The sequence below is a fragment of the Bos mutus genome, chromosome 6, assembly GCF_027580195.1.
Source record: "Bos mutus isolate GX-2022 chromosome 6, NWIPB_WYAK_1.1, whole genome shotgun sequence".
Taxonomy (NCBI): domain Eukaryota; kingdom Metazoa; phylum Chordata; class Mammalia; order Artiodactyla; family Bovidae; genus Bos; species Bos mutus.
Window position 1 is genome coordinate 67,634,370 of NC_091622.1, and position 22,956 is coordinate 67,657,325.

A 22,956-nucleotide genomic window follows, 5' to 3' on the forward strand; every position below is an offset into this window, starting at 1 on the left:
AGGTTAGATGACTTATCCAACCAGGGTCACACACGCAGGAATCAGGTAGACCTAACTCAGAGCCTGCAAGTGCTTGAAACCCATGGTAAACCAGACTACAGAAAAATGGAATTCCATTTTTCTAAGGATTACTCCAGTTGGAAGTACCAGAGGGATTTGAGGTACTAAAGGACATTCCTTTACCTGTCATGTCTCCAGTCAGATGAGAGGTAGGCAGAGGAATCTGGCAGGGAGATCAACGTCTCTTTTGATTCTGATAAACCTATTTGGACAACACGGCTTAAGTGTGCCCACATGGACCTGCTAATACATCCATCCCTCCAGTAATACATGATGCCAGCTCCCCCAAAGCAGCAGAACCGTGAGGCAAGGACAGAGTCCGCCCTGTCACACTCTCCCTTAGTGAAGAGAATAACACAAGAAAACTCCCTGTTGGCAAACTGGCAGGTTCCAAGAAGAGATAGGAAGGGTTTGAGACAAGCGTTCTTAGTTCATTCTTCCAAACTTGATTTATTAGAAAAATCCTCCCAAGAAGTAAAGGATGAGAGAGAGAGAGAGAGGCCAAGATGGTTTTCTAAGTTGGTTCCCCTCCAAGGAGACATGAGGAATGGGGAATGAGTTTTATCTACAAAGAATAACATTCACAACCAGTGGCTTAGCACTGAATAAATCACAAATAATGCCAACATTGTTATTAAAGCCAAGATAAAAGTATATAATTTATATTCTACCATACTGAACATCTGGAGAAGGAAATGGCAACTCCAGTATTATCGCCTGGAGAATCCCATGGACAGAGGAGCCTGGCAGGCTACAGTCCATGGGGTTGCAAACAGGCAGACACGACAGAGTGACTAACAACAATACTGAACATTCTTTAATAGTCACTGAAAACATACATGCGAAGTGCTTAGTGCTATAAAATATGGCAAATGGGCGTTGTCTATCTGCATGACACAAAAGGCCACAGAGCTTTACAGTGACACAGAGAACATTGGAAAACAACAAACAAAGGTAGCAGCCAGATTTGTTTTGTTTGGATGAAACTCACAGTACAGCAGAGGGCTACCCTGGTGGCTCAGTGCCAATGTAGGCGATGTGGGTTTGGTCCCTGGGTCAGGAATATCTCCTGGAGAAGGAAATGGCAAACCGTTCCAGTGTTCTTGCCTGGGAAATTGCATGAACAAAGGAGCCTGGCAGGCTACAGTCCATGGGTCCCAAAAGAATCAGACACGACTTAGAGACTAAAACAACAATAGTACAAAAAACCCGAATATTGTTGTATTGTAAGTTTCACCTAAACAAGATGAGCATGTCTGCTATCCTCACTTCCTATCACCTTTCATTTTCTCAAAGTGTTATGCGTATCTGTGAAAGTGCACTTGACTATTTTCTGAAATAAAGTCAGAGCATAAATAATATAAGCCAGCCATTCAAATGTGATTAATGGGGACTGTTTGCTAAGTGGACTCTTGCTGGTCTTCTTAGAAATGAGAAGGTGTTTGGAGCACGGATGGTATAGTATAGACAGTCCATATCTCTGTAAAAAACTGTTTAAAGAAATGCCTTCTGTTTCTCTTAGCAATTTTCATGTCACAAGTATAAGCATTCAGCAATCACTCCACTGAGCTTAAATTGCAGTTGAATTGGGTTTATCTTTTGAAAAATAGGCATTTTTGTGTTTAAAGCTGGCAAGGTCTCAACCTAAGAAATAGTTGAACACACTCCTTCCCCTTTTCCCTTTGCTTTCCCCCCCGCTGTCTCCTTTAATCCTTCTAACCTCCTCTGAAATGTGAAGAATAGACTTGAGACGGAAGAGAAAACGAAAAGACAGCCCTCAAATTGTTTGGAAAAGAGCACGGAAGAACTACCTTTTCTAACTCTATTAACCATCTATTTAAATCTCTGTAACTAACAATATACCTCTGCTTGCTAGCTTACTCTCGTGATTTAATAATGATGACAACAACAGAGGTAATGATAAGAACAAACATCTATTGCGGAGCTGTCACTTCAGGGAGGGAAGTGGTCTGGTTAAATGGCAAAGAACAGGAAACTCCAGAACCTGAAATCAGACAATCTGGTCTGAATCCTAATTCAAGGTGTATCCGTCACCAAATTTATTAACTACCGTAAGTCTCAGTTTTCTTTCTAAATTAGGAGCAATAATCCTACCTATTTCAGAGGATTCTTGTGGGAATTAAATAGGATATATTTATGAATAGTTTTATCATGAAAAGTATATGACTAGAGTCACTGCTCAGTTAATACTGGTCATTCTTATGAAACTAAGTTGGACACCTCTAAATGTGTGGTACCTTGGGCAGCTTAAAAGATTATTTATCAAACACAAATCAAGCATCTGTCATGTCCCAAGCACAGTGCTCGGTGCAGTCTTTTCCCTTAGAGCCTTGGCTCTTGTCCATGCCCAAGTGACACGAGAAAGTTCACACTTCAAATAGTTTGTAAAGTCATCATTACATATTTCTGTTTGCCACTGTTTTCTATAACACTACATAAAATTTTTTATTCTGAATAAATATTTAAGGATTTCACTTTCTAGTGATTATGGCTTATAAACATGAAATCAGATTAATATTAAGAATGAACTACAAAATGCTTATGCATGTTATCAGCTGATTCAGTGGGATTTCTAAAATTACCGACTATACAAATGTCTTTACAACCAATTAACAGAAAACAGTGGCATTCCTTAATTATTTAGGTATACACCATAACTAAAATTGGTATTATTTTAGGTAATTAATTGAGTCACCACTTAATTATTGTGTGTTTTTCCTCCCCTATAACAGGCAGAAATGTACAAGGAAGAACAAATGTACAAACCCATACAGAACCTGTAGTCTGTAGTTATAGTTTTTGTTCTGTTGTAAGGTAAACTCAGTGAGTTATATTTCCCTTGTCTCTGAAAATCAGATAAAATCAGTTTTTTTCAGCCCACATTATAGGGCTATTGGGCTGATTATACATCAACAGATAAGGAAACATAAAACATGCATTCAGTCGCCCTCTGTTTCTCCCTCTCTCCTAGTCCCTCCTCCTTCTTCCTTTATACCTATATATACATACACATTTTAATTATTATCAGTGGATGAAATTTATCTCCTGAGAAAATGTAAAACCAAATTCATAGATTATTTTCTAGTGATATATTGCTAAAACATATTTGAATGAAAACTCTATCTGTGGAGCAGTAACTTTGGTAGGCTCTAGACTTGATTTGAATCCCGGCTGCGGGTGTGAAAGGAACAGAATTCATTGCAGACCTAATGAAGGGACTACTTACAAAGATGTTGGAAGGGTCAGGGGAACAGGTAAGAGACGCTAAGGTACTCAAACACTAGTTAACAGTGGAGAATCATTACGATACTTAGGGCTGAAGGGACAGAGAGATACTGTGTTCCCAGAGCCCTCTTTGATCTTGAATCAGAAAAGGGCCACCAGGCATGAAGAATGCAGCTCCTGGAGAAGAAATATCCCAACTTCTCTCTCTTCCTTACCTGTTCATCTCCTGCTGGTGCCTTCACTTGACCAGACCTCACTGGTAATTAGCAGACAAGGGAGCCCATGAGATGAAATCTGCTGGGATCAGCCTCCAGGGCATAGAGAAGAGTTGGCAATGGATCTGGGCAAAGATGTTCAACAAATGGTCATTCTTTTCACTCTTCTACTTCTTGAGACATCTTTTGATAGTGCTCAGCTGTCTGTGCATAAGAATGGATAAGTTTAGACCTGTCTTCTACTTCAGTGAGTTTTCTCCAATCTTCTCAGTCCTTGGTGATCTCTATCTTCCTTTCCCACTGCTGTTTCTTAACAGTGATGTATTAGCTGTCTCCTGCTTTCCAGGTGGCTCAGTGGTAAAGAATCTTCCTGCCAATGTAGGAGCCACAGGAGACATGGGGTCAATCCCTGGGTTGGGAAGATCCCCTGGATTCTTGCTGGGCTAATCCCATGGACAGAGCAGCCTGGCAGGCTATACAGTCCATGGAGTCGCAAAGAGTCGGACATGACTGAGCAACTGAGTGTGCACATTAGCTGTCTTACTCTCTAAATGCCTGTGTTGGTCTGCTGCCTGTTTGCGCTTGGATCCATTCCTGCTTCATCTCCCTTCCAGCTACAGATTGCTGGAAACCACATTTCCCATAGTCTGTTGCCTTCTGGCTTCTGAATAGGTTGAGCCAATGTAATGCACTAATGCAAGGCTGGAGGGTTGGAGGAGGGGAGGAGATAGAGTATTTCTCATTCCCTCTCTCTGCTTTCTTTGTTGTCTCTGGCAGCAGCTGAGTCTCCACTGTGGCTCCAACTCCTCCTTCAATGGTAGCAGATTCTTCTAAGTAGCCTTCTCCATAGTACCATTTCGCATCAGCTAGTACCAGCTTGTGGATTCTGGGAATATCATCTCTTCCTGTTGTCCCTCTGGCCCTCGAGGTGGTAGTCGTTTCTCACTCAACTCCAGTTGCCTCACTGAGTCCTATTTGGCTTCCTGTCACCTAGTAGCCAATCCCCTATATTAAATTCACTTTGTTTGAAATGCCTAGAGTGGTTTCACTTTTCCTCTCTGGATCATACCAACTGTGATGTCCCTATTTTTCCCCAGACTGATGATAACCCCCCAAAAGCTTGAGGTACTTGCCTGATTGTCAGTTACACGCTTAGAGTGCTCAACATAATAAAAGCCGCTGCTTAGCTAGTGTTTGACCAGGAGAGCTGTGGAGGCTTTTAGAAAGTGTTCAGTTGAAAGAGTTGAGTAGGTTAACAAACCTGATGTGTTCTGTGAATATTAGGATTCTCCCTCTTACTCCTGATTTTTTTAAACTACTAATCTTTAGCTCTAATACCAATGACCAGGTTTTAAGATTATTAATATAATTTCCTCTGATGAAAAGTTGAACAAATGCTGCTTTTAGTTATTTAGATCTACTCGATTCCAAATGATCTGTGGGGAAAGGTTATATCATTCTTAGTCAAAATTTTACCAGCTGCTCAGTTGAAGCACAATAGCTGTCTTGCTCATTTGCATAACAGTCAAAGCTGTGGTTTTTCCAGTAGTCATGTATGGATGTGAGAGTTGGACCATAAAGAAAGCTGAGCACCAAAGAATTGATGCTTTTGAACTGTGGTGTTGGAGAAGACTCTTAAGAGTCCCTTGGACTGCAAGGAATCCAACCAGTCCATTCTAAAGGAACTCAGTCCTGGGTGTTCATTGGAAGGACTGATGCTGAAGCTGAAACTCCAGTACTTTGGCCACCTGATGCATAGAACTGACTACTTGGAAAAGACCCTGATGCTGGGAAAGATTGAAGGCAAAAGGATAATGGGATGACAGAGGATGACATGGTTGGATAGCATCACCAACTCGATGAACATGAGTTTGAGCAAGCTCCAGGAGTTGGTGATGGACAGGGAAGCCTGGTGTGCTACAGTCCATGAGGTTGCAAAGAGTCAGACATGACTGGGCGACAACTGAACTGAAGTTAATGTGTCCTAATATGAATTATTCTGGGTTTGCACACTGTTTGAAGATATTATTTGGGAACTTAGGTACCTAGTATTTTTTTAAATTGTTTTTCACATGCAATAAAGAGGTATATTTTGGCATTTTTTCAGAGATGACCTCGACAGGAAACTTCAAGCTATTGCTGTTTCAAAACTACTGAAAAATAGCTCTGAGCAAGTGATATTTCTGGGATATATCACATCAGCACCTGGTTCCAGAGATTATCTACAGCTCATTAAACACGGCAATGTGAAGGTAACACAACCTTATTAGGTGTTCTGGTTTCTTAAATAAAGTGATGTTTCTTCAGGTTGCAAAAAACCCAACCCAACATTTTAATATGTATCTTGATTATATAACTGCTGCATGGAAAACTACCAAAACATACTGGCTTTAAAAAGCATTCATCTCTCTGCTCATGAATCTGCAAATTGGACAAGACCCAGTGGGGATAGCTCATGTCTGTGGCACACAGAGAGATGGCTCAACTGAGGACTGGAGGAGCCCTTTTGCAGATGACTCATAAGGGGCAAGTTGGTGGGGCTTTTGACGAGGAGCTCAGCTCTGGCTTTGGACTCAGAGTCCTGGTTCTTTTCTATAGCCTTCTTGGGCTTCTTTCTTGCATGATGGCTGAGTGCTAAAAGTGAGTCCCAAGAGACCCAGGAAGAAGCTGTAGTGTCTTGTATGACCTTGTAAGTCATATAGGATCATGTCTCTCATCATCACAAGCTTGCTCACATTCAAGTGAACAAAACATAAACCCCATCTCTTGGTGAGGTGAGTGTCAAATTCACATAAGAATATTACATGGAAGGTGGATTACTGTAGCCATGTTTAGAAAATACAATCTGCCACATTGTGCAAGTTAATCATGATGAGGGTAGAAGATAATATGTCATATAGAGAGGCTGGCTGATCAGTGTCACTAAATGACACTGAGTTTGTCCTTTTCTGTTCAGGTCCCAAATGGTTGAATTTGTTGGTGTATCCAGATATAATCATGCTCTGGGAAACTGACAGTTAAATCCTTGAGATATATATACACTAGAATGTTAAATGCAGCATTTTATTTTTATTTATTTTTTTAAAAATAGCAATGGGTCTTTTTTAAAAAAATTATTTTTGTGGCTGCACTGGGTCTTAGTTGTAGCACTTGGGGTCTTTGATCTTTGCTGTGACGTGTGGAATCTAGTTCTCTAACCAGGAATCGAACTGGGACCTCCTGCATTGGGAGCGAGGCGTCTTAGCCACTGGATCACCAGGAAAGTCCCAAGTGCATTAATTTATAATGAGAAATGTAATTGTTATATTTAGTTAAGCCCTATGTACATTTCTTGGTCCTTTACATGTCTCTTTTTAGTTCATTGTCTTGAGAGAATATCTGCAAACAAAAAGGCTTATCCATCTTATCAAGTGCGTAGAGAGACAGGTGAGAGAGTATGGCATGATGAGAGTTTTCTGTATGTGAGAAAACAGAATGACAGTGGCTTAAATAAGAGGTATGTTTCTCTATGTGAATGTCTGGGCAGGTGATTTACTGCAAGTATGGTACTAGGGGGTATTGAGAACGTGCTCCTTCTATTTTGTGGCTCCACATTACAAGGGCTCCACTCCCAAGTTTGCTTCATGTTCCAAGATGGCCATATCCTTGTTCTAGTTAGCAAGATAGAGGAAGGGATAAGGGGCCAGGAGCATATACAAGTTATCTCTAAGACAAACTCCAACACTCATACTTACATTTTGTTGATTAGAATTTAGTCATTGGCCATATCTCACTGTTCAGGAAATTGAGAGATGCAGTGTGCGTGCGTGTGTGCTAAGTCGCTTCAGTGGTGTCCGAGTCTGTGTGACCCTGTGGACTGTAGTCCCCTAGGCTCCTCTGTCCATGGGGATTCTCCAGGCAAGAATATTGCAGTGGGTTTCCGTGTCCTCCTCCAGGGGATCTTTCTGACTCAGATCAAACCCTCATCTCTTACGTCTCCTGCATTGGCAGGTGGGTTCTTCACCACTGGTGCCGCCTGGGAAGCCTGAGAGATGCAATATTTAATTTTTTTTCTTTTTTTGTAATTGAAATATAGTTTATTTACAATGTTGTGTGAGATTGCTTCTCTTGTTTAAATTTTCTTCGTTGGAATATACTTGCTTTACAATGTTGTGTTGGTTTCTGCTGTACAGTGAAGTGAATCAGTCATATGCATACATATATCCCCTCTCTCTTGGACCTCCCTCCTAATCTACCCCCATCCCACCCATCTAGGTCATCATAGAGCACCGAGATGTGCTGCAATATTGAATCTTGATACTCTTAAACCTAGCTAAAAACCATACAACTTTGGAACGGGGCAAGGCAGATATTAGGGAGATGAGTTAATCTCTGTCCTAGTGGATAAGGCAGAAGTGGAGTCAAGGTGGACTCCTAATTTTGGCTTTGGTCAGAGGGAGGGTTTATGATGGTGACACATTATTATAGAGAACCCGTAAGGAAGGAGAGGTTTGCAAAGAAGATGGGTTCAGGTATGGCCTGAGTTGAACAATCTGTGGGATATTAGGGGAGATGTCTACTAGGCAGCTGAATATATGGATCTGGAACTAAGAAGGAAAGTCAGGATCAGAAATATAGATTAAGGAGTTGTCATTGTCTAGTTGATTATTCCAATTGTGGGAGGGGACATTGTTGCTTACAGAGTTAAGAGACTTGCCAAAGGAAGACCAAAGAAAATCCCTGATAGAATCACCTTTAGTGTGGCTCTCATGAGGGTAATGGGTGAAGGACGAGAAGGGAGAGATTATCTCAGAAAAGAGATTAAGTAGAGATCAGAAGAGTAAGAGGAAAATCTGAAGAGTGTGGAGTCACAGGGGCTGCATTAGCTATTTATCACTGTGTATCACTGTGAAAGCTACAAGCCTTAGTGGCTTAAAAAGAACAGTTGATCTAATAACCTTGTGACTCTGTGGGTCTGCAGAATGGTGTTCTGTTCTTGCCTGGGTTCACTTGTTAGCTGGTGTCCGTGACTGGGGGTTCTGACATGTCCCCCACTCACATATCTGGGCCTTGGTTCCGGGTGCTGGCTGCTGGCTGGGCCTCTCTCTCCATGTAATCTCTTCATACACTAGCCTACCTGGTGTCACATTTACCAGCTTTGTGACCTTGGGGCAAGTTACTTAACCTTTCTGGTTAACCATCTATAAAGTAGGGATAATAATACCTATCATGGGGTTGTCATGAGGATGTAAGATAAGATAATGTCTAAAAAGCCCTCAGCTTTGTATATAGGATGCACTCAGTAAGGGGTAGCTATATATTTGTATTATGTACGTCTGGCTGTATGTATAAAATCATATTAGATAAACATGTAAGTATATGGTCTATAAAGTACAAAACATTAGACAAGATGATATTTGGCAAGTTTAAGAAAAAATTGATTGTATCCTAGTAAGAGAGGGAATGTGTGTGTGTGTGTGTGTGCAGGGAAGAGGAATTTTATTTTATTTTAATTTAATACTCTATTGGGTTCCACTGTCATGGTCAGAAGCTGTGTCAAGATTGGCAGCAGATTCTTATATAACTTTTTCTATTAGGAACTTTATTAATGCAGAGGGGAATTTTAATCATAAATGCTTGAGTGAATAGATATTCCTCTTTAAGAAATGAGTATTTAAATTCTGCAGTCTTAAAATTTGAGAGCATCTTTTAAAAAAAACTAGTAAAATAAAAGATTGGAAAACATTCTTAATTGATTATTCCCATGACATACAGGTAAATAGCTAAATTTTTATCTCTTCCCAAGGCAAGCCAGAGCAATACTTTTAAAATATATTTGCTTTTTTCATCATTAAAATATTAAAAGAAAAAATTTTTTTTGCCCTGCTGTATGCCATGTGGAACTTCCCCAACCAGAGATTGAACCTGTGCCCCCTGCAGTGGAAGTGCAGAGTCTTAACCATTGGACCACCAGGGAAATCCAATTTAAATTTGATTTTTAAAATATATTACAAATTTTCTGTGTATACAAAAGTCATATTGTATGTGTGTGATATGTGAATAATAGTAAAGATTAATTAACAAGAATCCACAGTTCCCTGGTGGTCTAGTGGTTAGGATTCCAGGCTTTCACTGTTATGGCCCAGGGATTCAACCCCTGGTCAGGAACTGAGATCTCACAAGCCACACAGAGGGGCCAAAGAAGAAAAAACTAGCATTTATGTGTCCACTACCAAGCTGAAGAAAAAAATTTAGAAATACAAAATAAATTATGTGTATTCTTTTAGTCATTTAAAAATATTTTTTAATTATATTTTAATAGTAAAATTTAGTCAAAATAGTAAAAAGTCAGGTATATTTTTTAAAAGATGAAAATGAAGGTTTCTTTAGTATAAAAACTCCATGTTTAGAATTTTCCTAACATATAATAGCAACAAATGCTTATGTTCTGACTTTCTATTGAAAAATAATGCTGGTCTCAAGCTTTCTACATCAAAGAGACTCATGATTACTCCCAAAATGTGTGTTTTTCCAATGAGTCCATTTAACGAATACAGACTGAACTCTTGCCAGACGCCAGGCTTCATGCTAAGCACCAGGGAGCCAAGGTGATTAAGAGGCTCTCTGCTCAGGCAGGGGAGAGTAGAGACTATAAACAGTTGAGCAGAATGGTGTAGCTGGTGGACCTACAGGACTACACAGGATGACCGAGGAGCCATGTGATCAGTTCTGCTCGGGATGCGAGACTCAGGAAGCTGTGGGAAGCCAGGTGCTGTGTAGTAATTCCCCATTTACTTGCTTACCTCCCTCTCTAGACCACCTTCCTGTTTTACTAGGGGCTAGAAGGGGAAAAGGTAGGTGTTTTGGAAGTATCTGTAGAATGAATAAACAATTTGGACCTTAAAACATCAGTAGGAGTCAGGTGGAGTAAATAGCATGTACAAAGAAAGGCATGTTTATTACTGCATCTCACACATTTCCCTGGCAATTCAAAATAGAGCACTGTTTTTAATGCTTTAAACATTCTCTTCTCTCTCCATCATTAGGATATTGACAGCACAGATCAAGACAGATGGTGTGAATACATTATGTATCGAGGGCTGATCAGGTAAGCATAGGTGTTTGAGAGTTGTTTTTCTGAATCTGTTATTACTGTGATCTTTTGGGTCTATCCTGGAAAGAAAAACTTTAGGGAAGCAATTAATTAATTTTGTTACTTTTCATAAACATTGATTTGGTTAGTTACCCAATTTAACATTTTTTTTCAGGGCATGGCCTAATGATTTAAGAAAGAGTAAATGGCTAAGCAAATCAACTTCAATTATACAAAAAGGATACTGTGTAAGCTGTTAAGCATGATAATTGTTAACTGTCAGAACATGTTAGGAATGGCACCAGTTTTAACTGTATGACATGGTAGAGACAGCATGAAGCCTGGGCTTGAATTCCAGCTTTGTGGACTTCTGATCATTAATCTTGGGTAAGGTGGGGTCACTGCCATGTTGTGGTGAGCTCTCTAGGTAGATTATATTTTTTAAAAAAGATTACCCCATATAAAAAAGTGAGCATTATCCATATATGTAAAATTCCAAAATAGTACAGCTGAAAAATCTCAGAATTCAAGCATGTAACTGTAAATCTGTTTTGAAGGCAGTGTTTCTTTAAACAAAGCAAAGGGCAGTTTAATACCAAAAGAAAAAGACTGATATCTCAGATTGAAAATACTACTTCTGTTTAAATTCATATTAAAGTGGTTGCTTTAATGAGGGTATTAGAGTCTCTAGAAAGCAGTTTATGATTTAGATTGAAATAGGTATAAGTTCAAAATGTAAAAATTGTTCGTTGCCAAGTAACAGGGGTATTTGTAGTACCAGTGCCCATTATAAGTAATGACTGGGCTCTGTTTGTACGTTTGTGGCCCAAAACCTTCTTTTTTTCCTCCTTGGGAGAGTGGGATGGCAATATTTTTGGACATATATATACATACATATGGCTTCCCAGGTGGCACAGTGGTAAACAATCTGCCTGCCAATGCAGGAGACTCTAGAGACATGGGTTCAATCCCTGGTTCAGGAAGATCCCCTGGAGTAGGACATGGCAACCCACTCGAGTATTCTTGCCTGGAAAATTCCATGGACAGAGGAGCCTAGCGAACTACAGTCCATGGGGTGGCAAAGAGTCGGACATGACTGAGCGACTGAGTGCAATGCGCATGCACACACACACACATGCTTATAGTGACTATGACTGCGAGAGACGGTATCTTGATCTGCTCAGGTTGCCATAACAGAAATACAATGGACTGGGTGTCTTTAGCAACAGAAATCAGTTTTCGTATGGTTTTGGGGACAGAGGGAAAGAGCATGCATGTTCTGTGATATCTCTTCCTTTTGCTGTTGTTTCGTCACCAAGTTGTGTCCAGCTCTTTGGGACCCCATAGACTGTAGCCCGCCGGGCTCCTCTGTCCATGAGATTTCCCAGGCAGGAATACTGGAGTGGGTTGCCATTTTCTTCTCCAGGGGAGCTTCCTGACCCAGGGATTGAACCCACATCTCTTGCATTGGCAGGTGCATTCTTTACCACCAAGCTACCAGGGAAGCCGATACTCTTCCTATAAGGACACTAATCCTACTGGATCAGGGACCTACACCACCTAATTTAACTTAATTACTTCCTTAGAGGTCCAAATGTGGCTGCACAGGGGAGAGGGTGGGTTTAGGGCTTCAACACATGAATTTGGGGGGAGGAGACACAAACATTTAGTCTGTAACAGATGGGAAGGTAATTTTGAAAATGTCAAAATTAATGCAGTTAGGGACTACTGTTATTCAGTTTCTGTCCAGGAAACCAATTCTATAAACTTTACCTGGATCATCTAATTCAATGCCCTGCTCTCAGTAGGCACTTAATAAATACTTACTGGACAACAATGAAAGACTCTGTGCTTTGGTAGAAGATTTAGATTGTCAGGTTCCTTATCTTCAATGGCTTTTTGAAGGCAGAATCTATGAAATGGGTTAAACTTTGATCTTAGAGATTTGGGAAATAAATGACCTAGATTTACTAGAGAGAGTGACGTTGAATTACAGGGAACTACACAGAATTGGGACCTGAGCTTTTAGACAAATGCATTAACCTGTCAGACAGCTCAGAGCCACATCTGATGCTGAGGCTGTGCTTCTCTCATCTGCTGTGGTGGGCAGGCTTGCTTCTCCACTTGTTCCAGCTCTGGGTTTCTGTCTCTATTCTGGATGGAGCTACAGGTTTTAAGTTTTCCTCCCTCTGCCACTGTGGCCCAAGCCCCTGCTGGTCTTTCATCTAAATTACCTCTGTGCCCTTCTAACTGGTCTCTCTTCTTTGACTGTTACCCTGATGTCTGCTCTCTACACCATAGCCACTGCATCTCTGCACAATGCCCCATCTCCCTCTCAGAGAAACTCTGAAGTCTGTTAGGAAGGCTTTGCATCATCTGCTACCCCATGCAAACTCAGGTTCCCCTTACGTACTCCATTCCAGTCACTGTGGAGCTGGTTCTCAGAAAAGCCAAGTACATTTGACCTCAGCACCTTTGCATTTGCTGTTCCCGTTCCCAAGAACACCCTTCCTCCAATACCTGTGCGGCTTGCTCCCTCACTTCATTCAGCTTTTTGCTCAAATGTCACTTTGTCAGAGAGGTATGCTCTGACCATTCATTATAGAATAACAGCATTTGCCACCTAGCGTTTTCTGTACTCTGTCCTCTGCTTGTTATCCCACAGTATTTGGGTACTTATCACCATACATATATACATATATTTGTCCTCCTCAATTAGAATGGAAACTCTATGAGGGCAAGAAATTTGTTTTAGTCACTGGTTGTTTCCAATACCTAGAACAATGCCTCCATGTAGTAGGGGCTTGAAATACATTTGTTCTTTGAATAATGAACAAATGAATGTATTTGTTCTTTGAATAAAAGTCAGACTGAAGCTGACTTTTAAAGAGGCAAACTATAAATAAAATTAATTCTTGGCTGTTCATGGTTCCCCCATTTTTCCATCTGAGCTTCTGATAACTCTTTGGATAACATCTACAAAGTGCTTTGAAATTCCTGGAGAACTGAAAGCTTGAAGCAAAAGCAGGATGTACATTTTTTTCCCAGACATTAAAAATGTGCAGTTTTTCAGACGTTGTTGTTCAATTGCTAAGTCATGTCTGACTGTTTGTGACCCCAAGGCCTGCAAGCACTCCAGGCTTCCCTGTCCTTCACCATCTCCCAGAGCTTGCTCACACTCATATGCACTAAGTCAGTGATGCCATCCAACCATCTCATCTTCTGTAGCCCCTTCTACTCATACCCTCAAATTTTCCCAGCATTGGGGTCTTTTCCAATAAGTTGGCTCTTTGCATCAGGTGGCCCAAGTATTGTAGCTTCAGCTTTAGCATCAGTCCTTCCAATGAATATTCAGAGTTGATTTCCTTTAGGATTGACTGGTTTGATCTCCTTACTGTTTAAGAGACTCTCAAAGAGTCTTCTCCAGCACCACAGTTCGAAAGCATCAATTCTTTGGCAGTCCAGTTCTTTGGACCACCATAAGGAAGGCTGAGCGCCGAAGAATTGATGCTTTCAGCCATTAAAAGTCTTTTCTTTAGGTGTTTAATTGTGAATGAAAATGTGCATGTGATCTTTATAGTTTTTTTTTAAGGTAAAAAAGAATTTAGGACTATGCTTCTAAATTCTGGAGGATTTTGCTCCTAAATTCTCCAGGAATTCTGGAGAATTCCTGCTACTGACACAAAACAATTATGTGAGAGGCAATTTGTATATATAGAATATTCGTTAGTTACTATAAAAAAGTAGAGTAAGGTTGCCAATTATGTTAATTAAATCTATGAGCATGCTCTTTATTCATTTACATCATAAAAGAAATATTTTGGTAAACATTTAGAGTAGTAAATCCAGTTCATTCTAGTGATATACAGAGTTAGAAATGGGAAACTGACTTATTAGTGAAGGTATTATCTGCCAGATCTCATCAGATTTCAGTATGATGATAAAATCTTTACAAACCATTTCTGTTTCTGCCACAGATTGGGTTACGCAAGAATCTCCCACGCTGAACTGAGTGACTCTGAAATTCAGGTAGCTAAATTTAGGATTCCTGATGACCCAATTAATTATAGAGACAACCAGAAAGTGGTCACAGACCATAGGGAAGTTCCAGAGAAAATTCACTTCAATCCCAGGTGAGTGAGTTCCTTTATGTGAACTAGAGCTATGAGCTCATGCATCCCCTCTAGGGACCTAAATAGTACCTCACAGTGAGCTACCGATTAGATTCTAGAGGTTTATTCACATAAGGAGCTCCTGGTAAACTTTATAACATCTCACTTGGGCTGAAGTTATGGTCCCTGCTCTCTGAGACAGAGAAGCGTGCTGAAGTCCCAGCCTCAGGCACAAACGACCACATGGTACCATACTATCACCACTGTAACAGCTAATGTGAAAGTGTTGCTGCGTCCCAGACCCTCTTCTAGGTGTGTCGTGTGTTATCTCCATAATCCTCATTGGACCGGTACTCTTGTTATGCCCGTTTTGGAGGTAAGGAAGCTCAGGCTGAGGAACGTAATAGAACTGCACCAGGGTTACGTGGCTAGTCAGTGACAGAGCCAACAGACGGGAAGGAGGCCTGTGGGCATCACTGGGTGCTGTGATTCTCAGTGGTGGCTGCACTGACACTCACCTGGAGAGCTTTTAATAACTCCCTCTGCCTGGTCCCACCCCAGACCAATTCATTAGAACTTCTTGATAATACCTGGGCTTTGGGTTTAAAAAAAACACCTTTGCAGGTTATTCTAATGTGCAATTAAGATTGCGACTATGGAGAATGGATCATTCATTTCCATTACAGATATTCCACCCTGTGAAACATATTGGGTGCCGTTTAGTTTTAAATAGAGGTTATCTGAGAAACTTGTTTGCAGAAAAACATGTAGTTTGGAGTAAGTACTTTGTGCTTCTCCCATGACTGGGTAATGAGAGGCAATATCTGTCTTAAAGCAGGCTCAGAATGAATCATATATTCAATACATTGTTAGTATTATTTGACATTTCTACTACTTTTACCAGTTAATAGCTATAGAAACATCTCAGACCTCATTTTGTATGGGGAAAAATGACATTTAGGTATTCTCTTTTTTTCCCTGGTCTCTCCTTACAACAAGACACAACTGTACGATAGTGTAGGCAGGGAATTTAAGGAGAGCTCTAGCCCAGTCTGGATTTGCTTCTGTCGCTGTATTTGACCTTGCCCTTTGTAACTGCAACGTGCTTGTGAAGAGCATGGGCCCGGAGTGAAGCTGCCCAGTTGCGAGCCTCAGTCATTTCAGTAAACAGCTGGGCAACTGTGGACAAGTTGCTTAACCTCTCAGAACTTCAAATCTCATTTGCAAAATGGGAAAAACAGTAGTGCCTGACTCTTGAGGTTTTTTGAGCTTTGAATGACACACAAAGTTCCTAAAATACTGCCTGGTAAATGCTTCAGAGCTAGTAGCTGCAATGGCGGCAACAATAGTTGTAGCAGTAACAGTAGGAGTGAAATAGAAATCTTCCCTCCTTTTGTTGACTGGGTGAAAGCTGCTCAGTCCTGTCCGTATCTTTGTGACCCCATGGACTATACAGTCCATGGAATTCTCCAGGCCAGAATAGTGAAGTGGGTAGCCTTTCTCTTCTCCAGGGGATCTTCCCAACCCAGGGATTGAACCCAGGTTTCCTGCATCGCAGGTGGATTCTTTACCAGCTGAGCCACCAGGGAAGCCCAAGAATACTGGAGTGGGTAGCCTATCCCTTCTCCAGCAGATCTTCCTGATCCAGGAATCAAACCTGGGTCTACTGCATTGCAGATGGATTCTTTACCAACTGAGCTATCAGGGAAGCCCTTTGTTGACTGAGATGACTTCTTAAATGGAAGCTCAAAGATCTGGGAAGAAAACAAAATTTTCCTGTTTCCTTATTCTCATATTAGGAGTGCTGAGAAGTCCAAATAAAGTGTTTTTGGCTAATCACAACTGCAGATTGGTCCAAGCCGACTGTGAAAGGGTTTGATCTGCTTTCTCACTCAGTTTAATTATGAAAATAACAGAAGCATAAGTAGAAGGCCTGCTTTAAGATTTCTTGTTATAAAAATGTGTACATATGAAAATTTATAAAATAGAAATAGCCAAAGAATACCAAGTTTAAAAAAATCCCATTCCTTAATTCAGCAAATAGCCATTGAGCATCATGATGCCAGTACCATGTTAGCATCAAGATGTGCTGGAAACTGGGGACAGAGTGGTGAATAAGACCACATATTTGTCCTGTGGAGCTTATGTTCTAGGGGGAAATCAGCAATTCAAAGATTATCACTGGTAATATTTTTGGATACATCTTTGCTTTTTTATATGCATATGTATCTATAGATATCACACAAATATATATGTATATGTATCTATATTGGCTTCCTGGTGGCTCAGACTGTGAAGAATCTGCCTGCAATGAAGGAGAAGTGGGTTTGATCTCCGGAATAAGGAAGATCCCCTGGAGAAGGGAATGGCTACCCAGTCTAGTATTCTTGCTTGGAGAGTTCCATGGGCAGAGAAGCCTGGAAGGCTATAGTCCATGGGGTCACAGAGTTGGAAATGACTAACGTTTTGACTTTTTATGTATCTATATATCACCCAACTTTGTAAATTTATGAAACATACATGTGTGTATGTGTTCATTCTATTTGTTAATCTAATTTTTTTCATCCAAATAGTATATGAACTTCCTTCTATAAAAAAGTACTCTTCTGAAGATATTTTTAATGATTGCGTAATATTCCACTATATGGCTATACCAAACTTAGTTAACCAATTGGGTTTTTGTACCTCTAGTCTTTCATTATTATAGAAAGTCTTCAAGGGACTCTCTACATCTTTGGGTATATCCTTGATTACTTCCTTTCTACTTGGTCTAGTTGTGGAATAGCAAAAAGGTTATGCAAAATTTTAATATCTCTTATTTTTGTTTTGTAATGTCAAAGTATACAGATCTCCTGTCTCCTACATTATTGAGGTTATTTGGATATTGCAATCACTGATGAAGAAAAGGGAGTCATGGCTTCCTTTCCAGTGCCTTTTGTATTTCATCATACCAACCAGAGCTATATAATTACCTAAATATTCATTGGTAAAGTAAATCATTAATTTGTAGAACCTGAGCACTGTAGACTTCAAAGTTGCAAATGTATCAAAATAGATTTTATAGATCCATACATGTAACATGAATAACTTCCTTTCAACTGTAAAATGGATATTATTCCAACTGAGCATTGGGAGAAAATCCAGACTTATTTTTCATAAATATTATCAGCCAATAATTCTTAAACAGTTGTGTTTGTGGACTGATACGTAATCATGGAATGAGGACTTTGAAGGTTAAACTTAATATGCCTTTTCCAGAGGCATGAATCCTTTTTTCCCCCTATTCATTTGCTGTTTTATAAATTAATCACATCTCTGCAGGTTTTATGATAGATAAGTAAGCCACAATAGATTATGGTTGAAATTTTACATAAGAACCTAACTTTTGGATAGTGTTTACTTATGGATTACTTTTTTTTTTAGATTTGGATCCTACAAAGAGGGGCACAACTTTGAGAACAATCATCATTTCCATATGAGCACTCCCAAATACTTTCTATAAACCATTTAAAACAAGAATTCACTGACTGAATAGGCCCAAGGAAAAGAAAACTATTATAAGAAGAAGAGATGAACTTAAGTGGGAAGATACACACAAAAAACCCCCTCAATTTTGGAAAAATACAGTATCTACCCAGTGGGAAATTCTATCAGTATAATGTATGTGCTAAGTCGCTTCAGTTGTGACCAGCTCTTTGCAACCCCATGGACCGTAGCCTGCCAGGCTCCTCTGGCCAGGCAAGAATACTGGAGTGGGTTGCCATGCCCTCCTCCGGGGGATCTTCCCAATCCAGGGACTGAACCTGAATATCTTATGTGTCCTGCAATGGCAGGCGGGTTCTTTACCACTAGCACCGCCTGGAAGCCTATCGATATAATATATGTTGCTAAATACGAGCATTTTTCCAAATTGTTTTTCTTAATTTTTTAAATAAAAAAATAGAATGTGGAGTAATCTAAGAAAGTTTTACTGTGAGAGAGAGAATAACAAAAATGTCTTAAGTTTTTAATCCTTAAAAATAGGAAATGGATTTTTTTTTTTTTTAATGAGCTGGAAGTATTACTTACAAAAATCAAGTAGCCTTAAATCCCTCTTGGGACAAAGCAGGGGGAAAATCTTTAAAGATTAAGTCTAATTGTTAGAAGAATACTGTGTACATACAGCTGCTGAGTCAGCAGCTGCAGCATGCCTATCTCCATTCTGCCCTGAGCTGTGATAGAATCGTGTCTCTACTCTGTATTTACATCCCTTCTTGGCTGTACAGGACACACTCCCTTGATGTCTCTAGTCAGGGCACACTCCATTAATGTCTCCAGTCAGGCCACCAGCTGTCAGGGAACATATCTTTGCACACAGAGGGGTCCCACAGAGAATTTTCTTTCCACCGCCAAGCAGGTGGGTGATGGGGAGAATTCAGCCCAACAGCATCATCTCCCCAGGGTACAGTGATCTGAGTGTTGCCTAGGAAGGCACACATACATCTTAGAACTGGAGAGGGCCCTGCGTGTTTGATATTTGGGAGCAGAGATAAAGATTATAAGAGAATTTCCAAAAGTTCGATGTCACAACCTAAGGAGGTTCCTTGGATCTATTTAATTGAACAGTGTTGAGCACATGGCCATATGTGAAACATGATGTCGCTATGATGGTTTTAAAAATATGTCCACAAGTGATTTGGTACTTTCTTCAAAAGGTAGGACCTAATTGGCCTCTTTTTGAGGGTGGGGTAAACTTAGTGACTCACTTCTTTTCTTTAAAAAATTTTTTTTAAATTGGAGGATAACTACTTTACAATGTTGTATTGGTTTCTGCCATACATCAGCAGAATCAGCCATAGGTATAGACATGTCCACTCCCTCTTTAACCTGCCTCCCATCCACCCACTCCCACCCCTCTAGGTTGTCACAGAGCACCAGGCTGAGCTCCCCGCACTATACAGCAACTTTCCATTAGCTATCTTTTTTATGCATGGTAATGTATTTCACTGCTGCTTTCTCAGTTCATCCCACCCTCTCCTACCACTGCTATGTCCATAAGTCTATTCTCTATGTCTAAGACTCTATTCCTGCCCTGCAAATAGGTTTATCAGTACCATTTTTCTAGATTACATACATATGTGTTAATATATGATACTTATTTTATCTCTGACTTACTTCACTCTGTATAACAGGCTGTGACTCACTTCTGATGAAGCCAGGTGCCACGTTATGAGCAGCCCTGTAGAAAGGTGGGGAGGGATCAAGGTTTCTTGCCAACAGCCATGGGAATGAGTCACCTTCCACCTCCAGCCCCAGCTAAACCTTCAAATTGTATTTCAACCCCTGTTCACATCTTGACTGTAACTCACGAGAAACCCAAGTCTAACCACCTGGCTTAGCTGCTCCTAAATCTCTGACAGATAATAACTGTTGTTTTAAAGCCATCTGTGCTTAGGTCTTCTTCAACTTATGATAGGGTTATGTCCCCAAAAAACCCATGTAAATCAAAACTGCATTTAATAATCTAACCTACCAAACATCATAGCTCAGTCTATCTTAAAGGTACTCAGAGTTTTAGCCTACAGTTAGCCTAGAGTTGTGCAAAATCACCTAACAATGGTTAGATTCCAGACTGAGTCTGAATGCCTGAAAACCAGGAGTGCTGAGGGCTTGAAAAGGTCAGTGTTCCAGCTCAAGTAATCAGGAAGGAAGAAAAAAGGGTGAATTCCTCCTGCCTCCACCTTTTGTTCTATTTTAGGCCCTCAGTTGATAGGATGATGCTCACCTACACTGGAGAGGGCAATTTAGTGTGTCCATGGATTCAAATACTAATCTAATTCAGAAAATGCTCAAAGACATACCCAGAAATTATATTTACTTTGGGTACCCTGTGGCCAGTTGACATGAAAAATTAACTATCCCACTGACATGACTTGGGTTGTTTTTTTTTCTATTGTGGCTTCCTGAGGCTTGTCCCAATTCTACTAAGTAAGACTTTTTACTTTAACAAGATCCATAGGTGATATGTGTTCACATTAAAGATCCAAAGTCCCTGATTTTGGTGGCCCCGCAAAATCTCAAACTCTGAACTGAGATGAAGGTGATTCTTGATGGCTCATGCCCCTTGACACCTGGCAAAACAAGGAAATAAAGTAAAATATGATGAATAATCCTCTTAGGAGGAAGATAACAGATCTCAAAAGATTTCTATAAATAATTTTTTCATATACAATGTCTAGTACACAGTCAAAGATGACAGAGCACGTAGAAGATAAGACACCATAATCCATGATCGGCAGAAATAACAGACGAAAGGAAACAGACTTACTGATGTGGATTCCAGCTTGTGGATGAAGCACAAGCTGCAATCAAGATTGCCAGGAGAAATATCAATAACCTCAGATATGCACATGACACCCTTATGGTGGGAAGCGAAGAGGAACTAAAGAGCCTCTTGATGAAAGTGAAAGAGAAGAGTGAAAAAGCTGGCTTAAAGCTCAACATTCAAAAAACTAAGATCATGGCATCTGGTCCCTCATAGCAAGTAGATGGGGAAACAGTGGAAACAGTAAGAAACTTTATTTTCTTGGGCTCCAAAATCACTGCAGATGGTGACTGCAGCCATGAAATTAAAAGACGCTTGCTCCTTGGAAGAAAAACTATGACCAACCTAGACAGCATATTAAAAAGCAGAGATATTACTTTGCCGACAAAGGCTCATATAGTCAAAGCTATGGTTTTTCCAATAGTCATGTATGGATGTGAGAGTTGTACCATAAAGAAAGCTGAGCATCGAAGAACTGATGCTTTTGAACTGCGATGTTGGAGAAGACTCTTGAGAGTCCCTTGGACTGCAAGGAGATCAAACAGTCAATCCTAAAGGAAATCAGTCCCGAATATTCACTGGAAGGACTGATGCTGAAGCTGAAGCTTGAATACTTTGGCCACCTGATGTGAAGAGCTGACACATTGGAAAAGACCCTGATGCTGGGAAAGATTGAAGGCAGGAGGAGAAGAGGACAACAGAGGATGAGAAGGTTAGATGGCATCTCTGACTCAATGGACATGAGCTTGTGCAAACTCCAGGAGTTGGTAATGGACAGGAAAGCCTGGCATGCTGCAGTCCTTGGGGTTGCAAAGAGTCAGACATGACTGAGTGACTGAACTGAACTGAGGTATGGGATTTATCAGATATAGACCATAAAGCAACGATGCTTCCTGTGTTCAAGGTCTTAAAAGCTAAGCTTGAACATTCCAGCAGGAAAATTATACTTTTGTAAAACTATACGGAGTGACACAGCCCATTTGAAAAAGAAAAGTTCTAGGACTCAAAAATACTATAAAACCACTCTACAAAAATACACTGAAATGAAGAATTCAGTGAACTGCTTTAACATCAGAACAGACAAATATCTGAAGAGCTGGGAGATAGGTCTGAAGGCATTCAGGTTCACCAGCGGAAGGCTCCCAGGGAATAAGGATAAGGGGAAAATTCCAGCGCAACTGCTTAATATTTGCAAAGACACTATCTTTGTTCTCCATTTAAATAGACACATATTTAATAATCTCTTTATACCTTCACACCATAGTGTGCTTTGTGCAAGTATACATCTTTAACTAGTTGTAACAAAAAGTTCATGGAACCCTGATAGTATGTAATCCCCCTTAACCTGATAATGATCATTCCAATGCAAGTCCAGGAATTCAGAGCACCTCTAACTAGCTCAGCCTTACAGATGCTTGCTGTTGCTGAATCCTGGGGTACAGTAAAGGCCCTAATGTTTTGAGTGGGGTGAGGATGTGGCTAACCACAGTTTCTCTGATGACTGAGCCCTTCTGAGAAGACTCATCTTGGAATAGGAGGCTGATGCTGGTTGTAAACTGGGGTAGGGACAGAGGGGGAAGGTTGCTATCCTGAGACTCAGGAGACTGCTTTGGCGACTTTGATAATGTAAATGCACTTGGAATGATTGGTAAATGGGTATAATATGTCAATCCAGCAAAATACAATATGTTTTTAGTTCTCCTTACTTTAAGGGTTTCTGGGGAAATCTATAGACCTGGCTCCTCTTCACATCCAGCTTACTGGGTAGAGAAGGTATACAGATTCTTTATGTTTGCACTGTTTCCTAGCAGAGTAAAACACAATATAAAGTTTTCTGGGTTTTTTTTCCTAATTTGTTTTTTTGCAATAACAGAAAATCTCTAAGGGTAACTCTGTAAACATTTTCTAACATTTCTGGCAATTTTCCACCTACATTTTTTTTTTTTT

The 22,956-nt window shown here is 40.3% G+C and overlaps 1 protein-coding gene across 1 annotated transcript in view; it reads left to right on the forward strand.

Moving 5' to 3' along the window:
• The window catches only part of CWH43 (cell wall biogenesis 43 C-terminal homolog), a 49,352-nt gene extending 30,789 nt beyond the window's left edge, over positions 1-18,563 (forward strand). Inside the window, exons 12-15 of the mRNA XM_005897625.3 lie at positions 5,629-5,773; positions 10,547-10,608; positions 14,571-14,726; positions 18,129-18,563. Coding sequence (XP_005897687.2) covers positions 5,629-5,773; positions 10,547-10,608; positions 14,571-14,726; positions 18,129-18,207 — 442 coding nt within the window. The 3' untranslated portion in view covers positions 18,208-18,563. The remainder of the gene's footprint in view (positions 1-5,628; positions 5,774-10,546; positions 10,609-14,570; positions 14,727-18,128) is intronic.
• Positions 18,564-22,956: the final 4,393 nt, after the last annotated feature.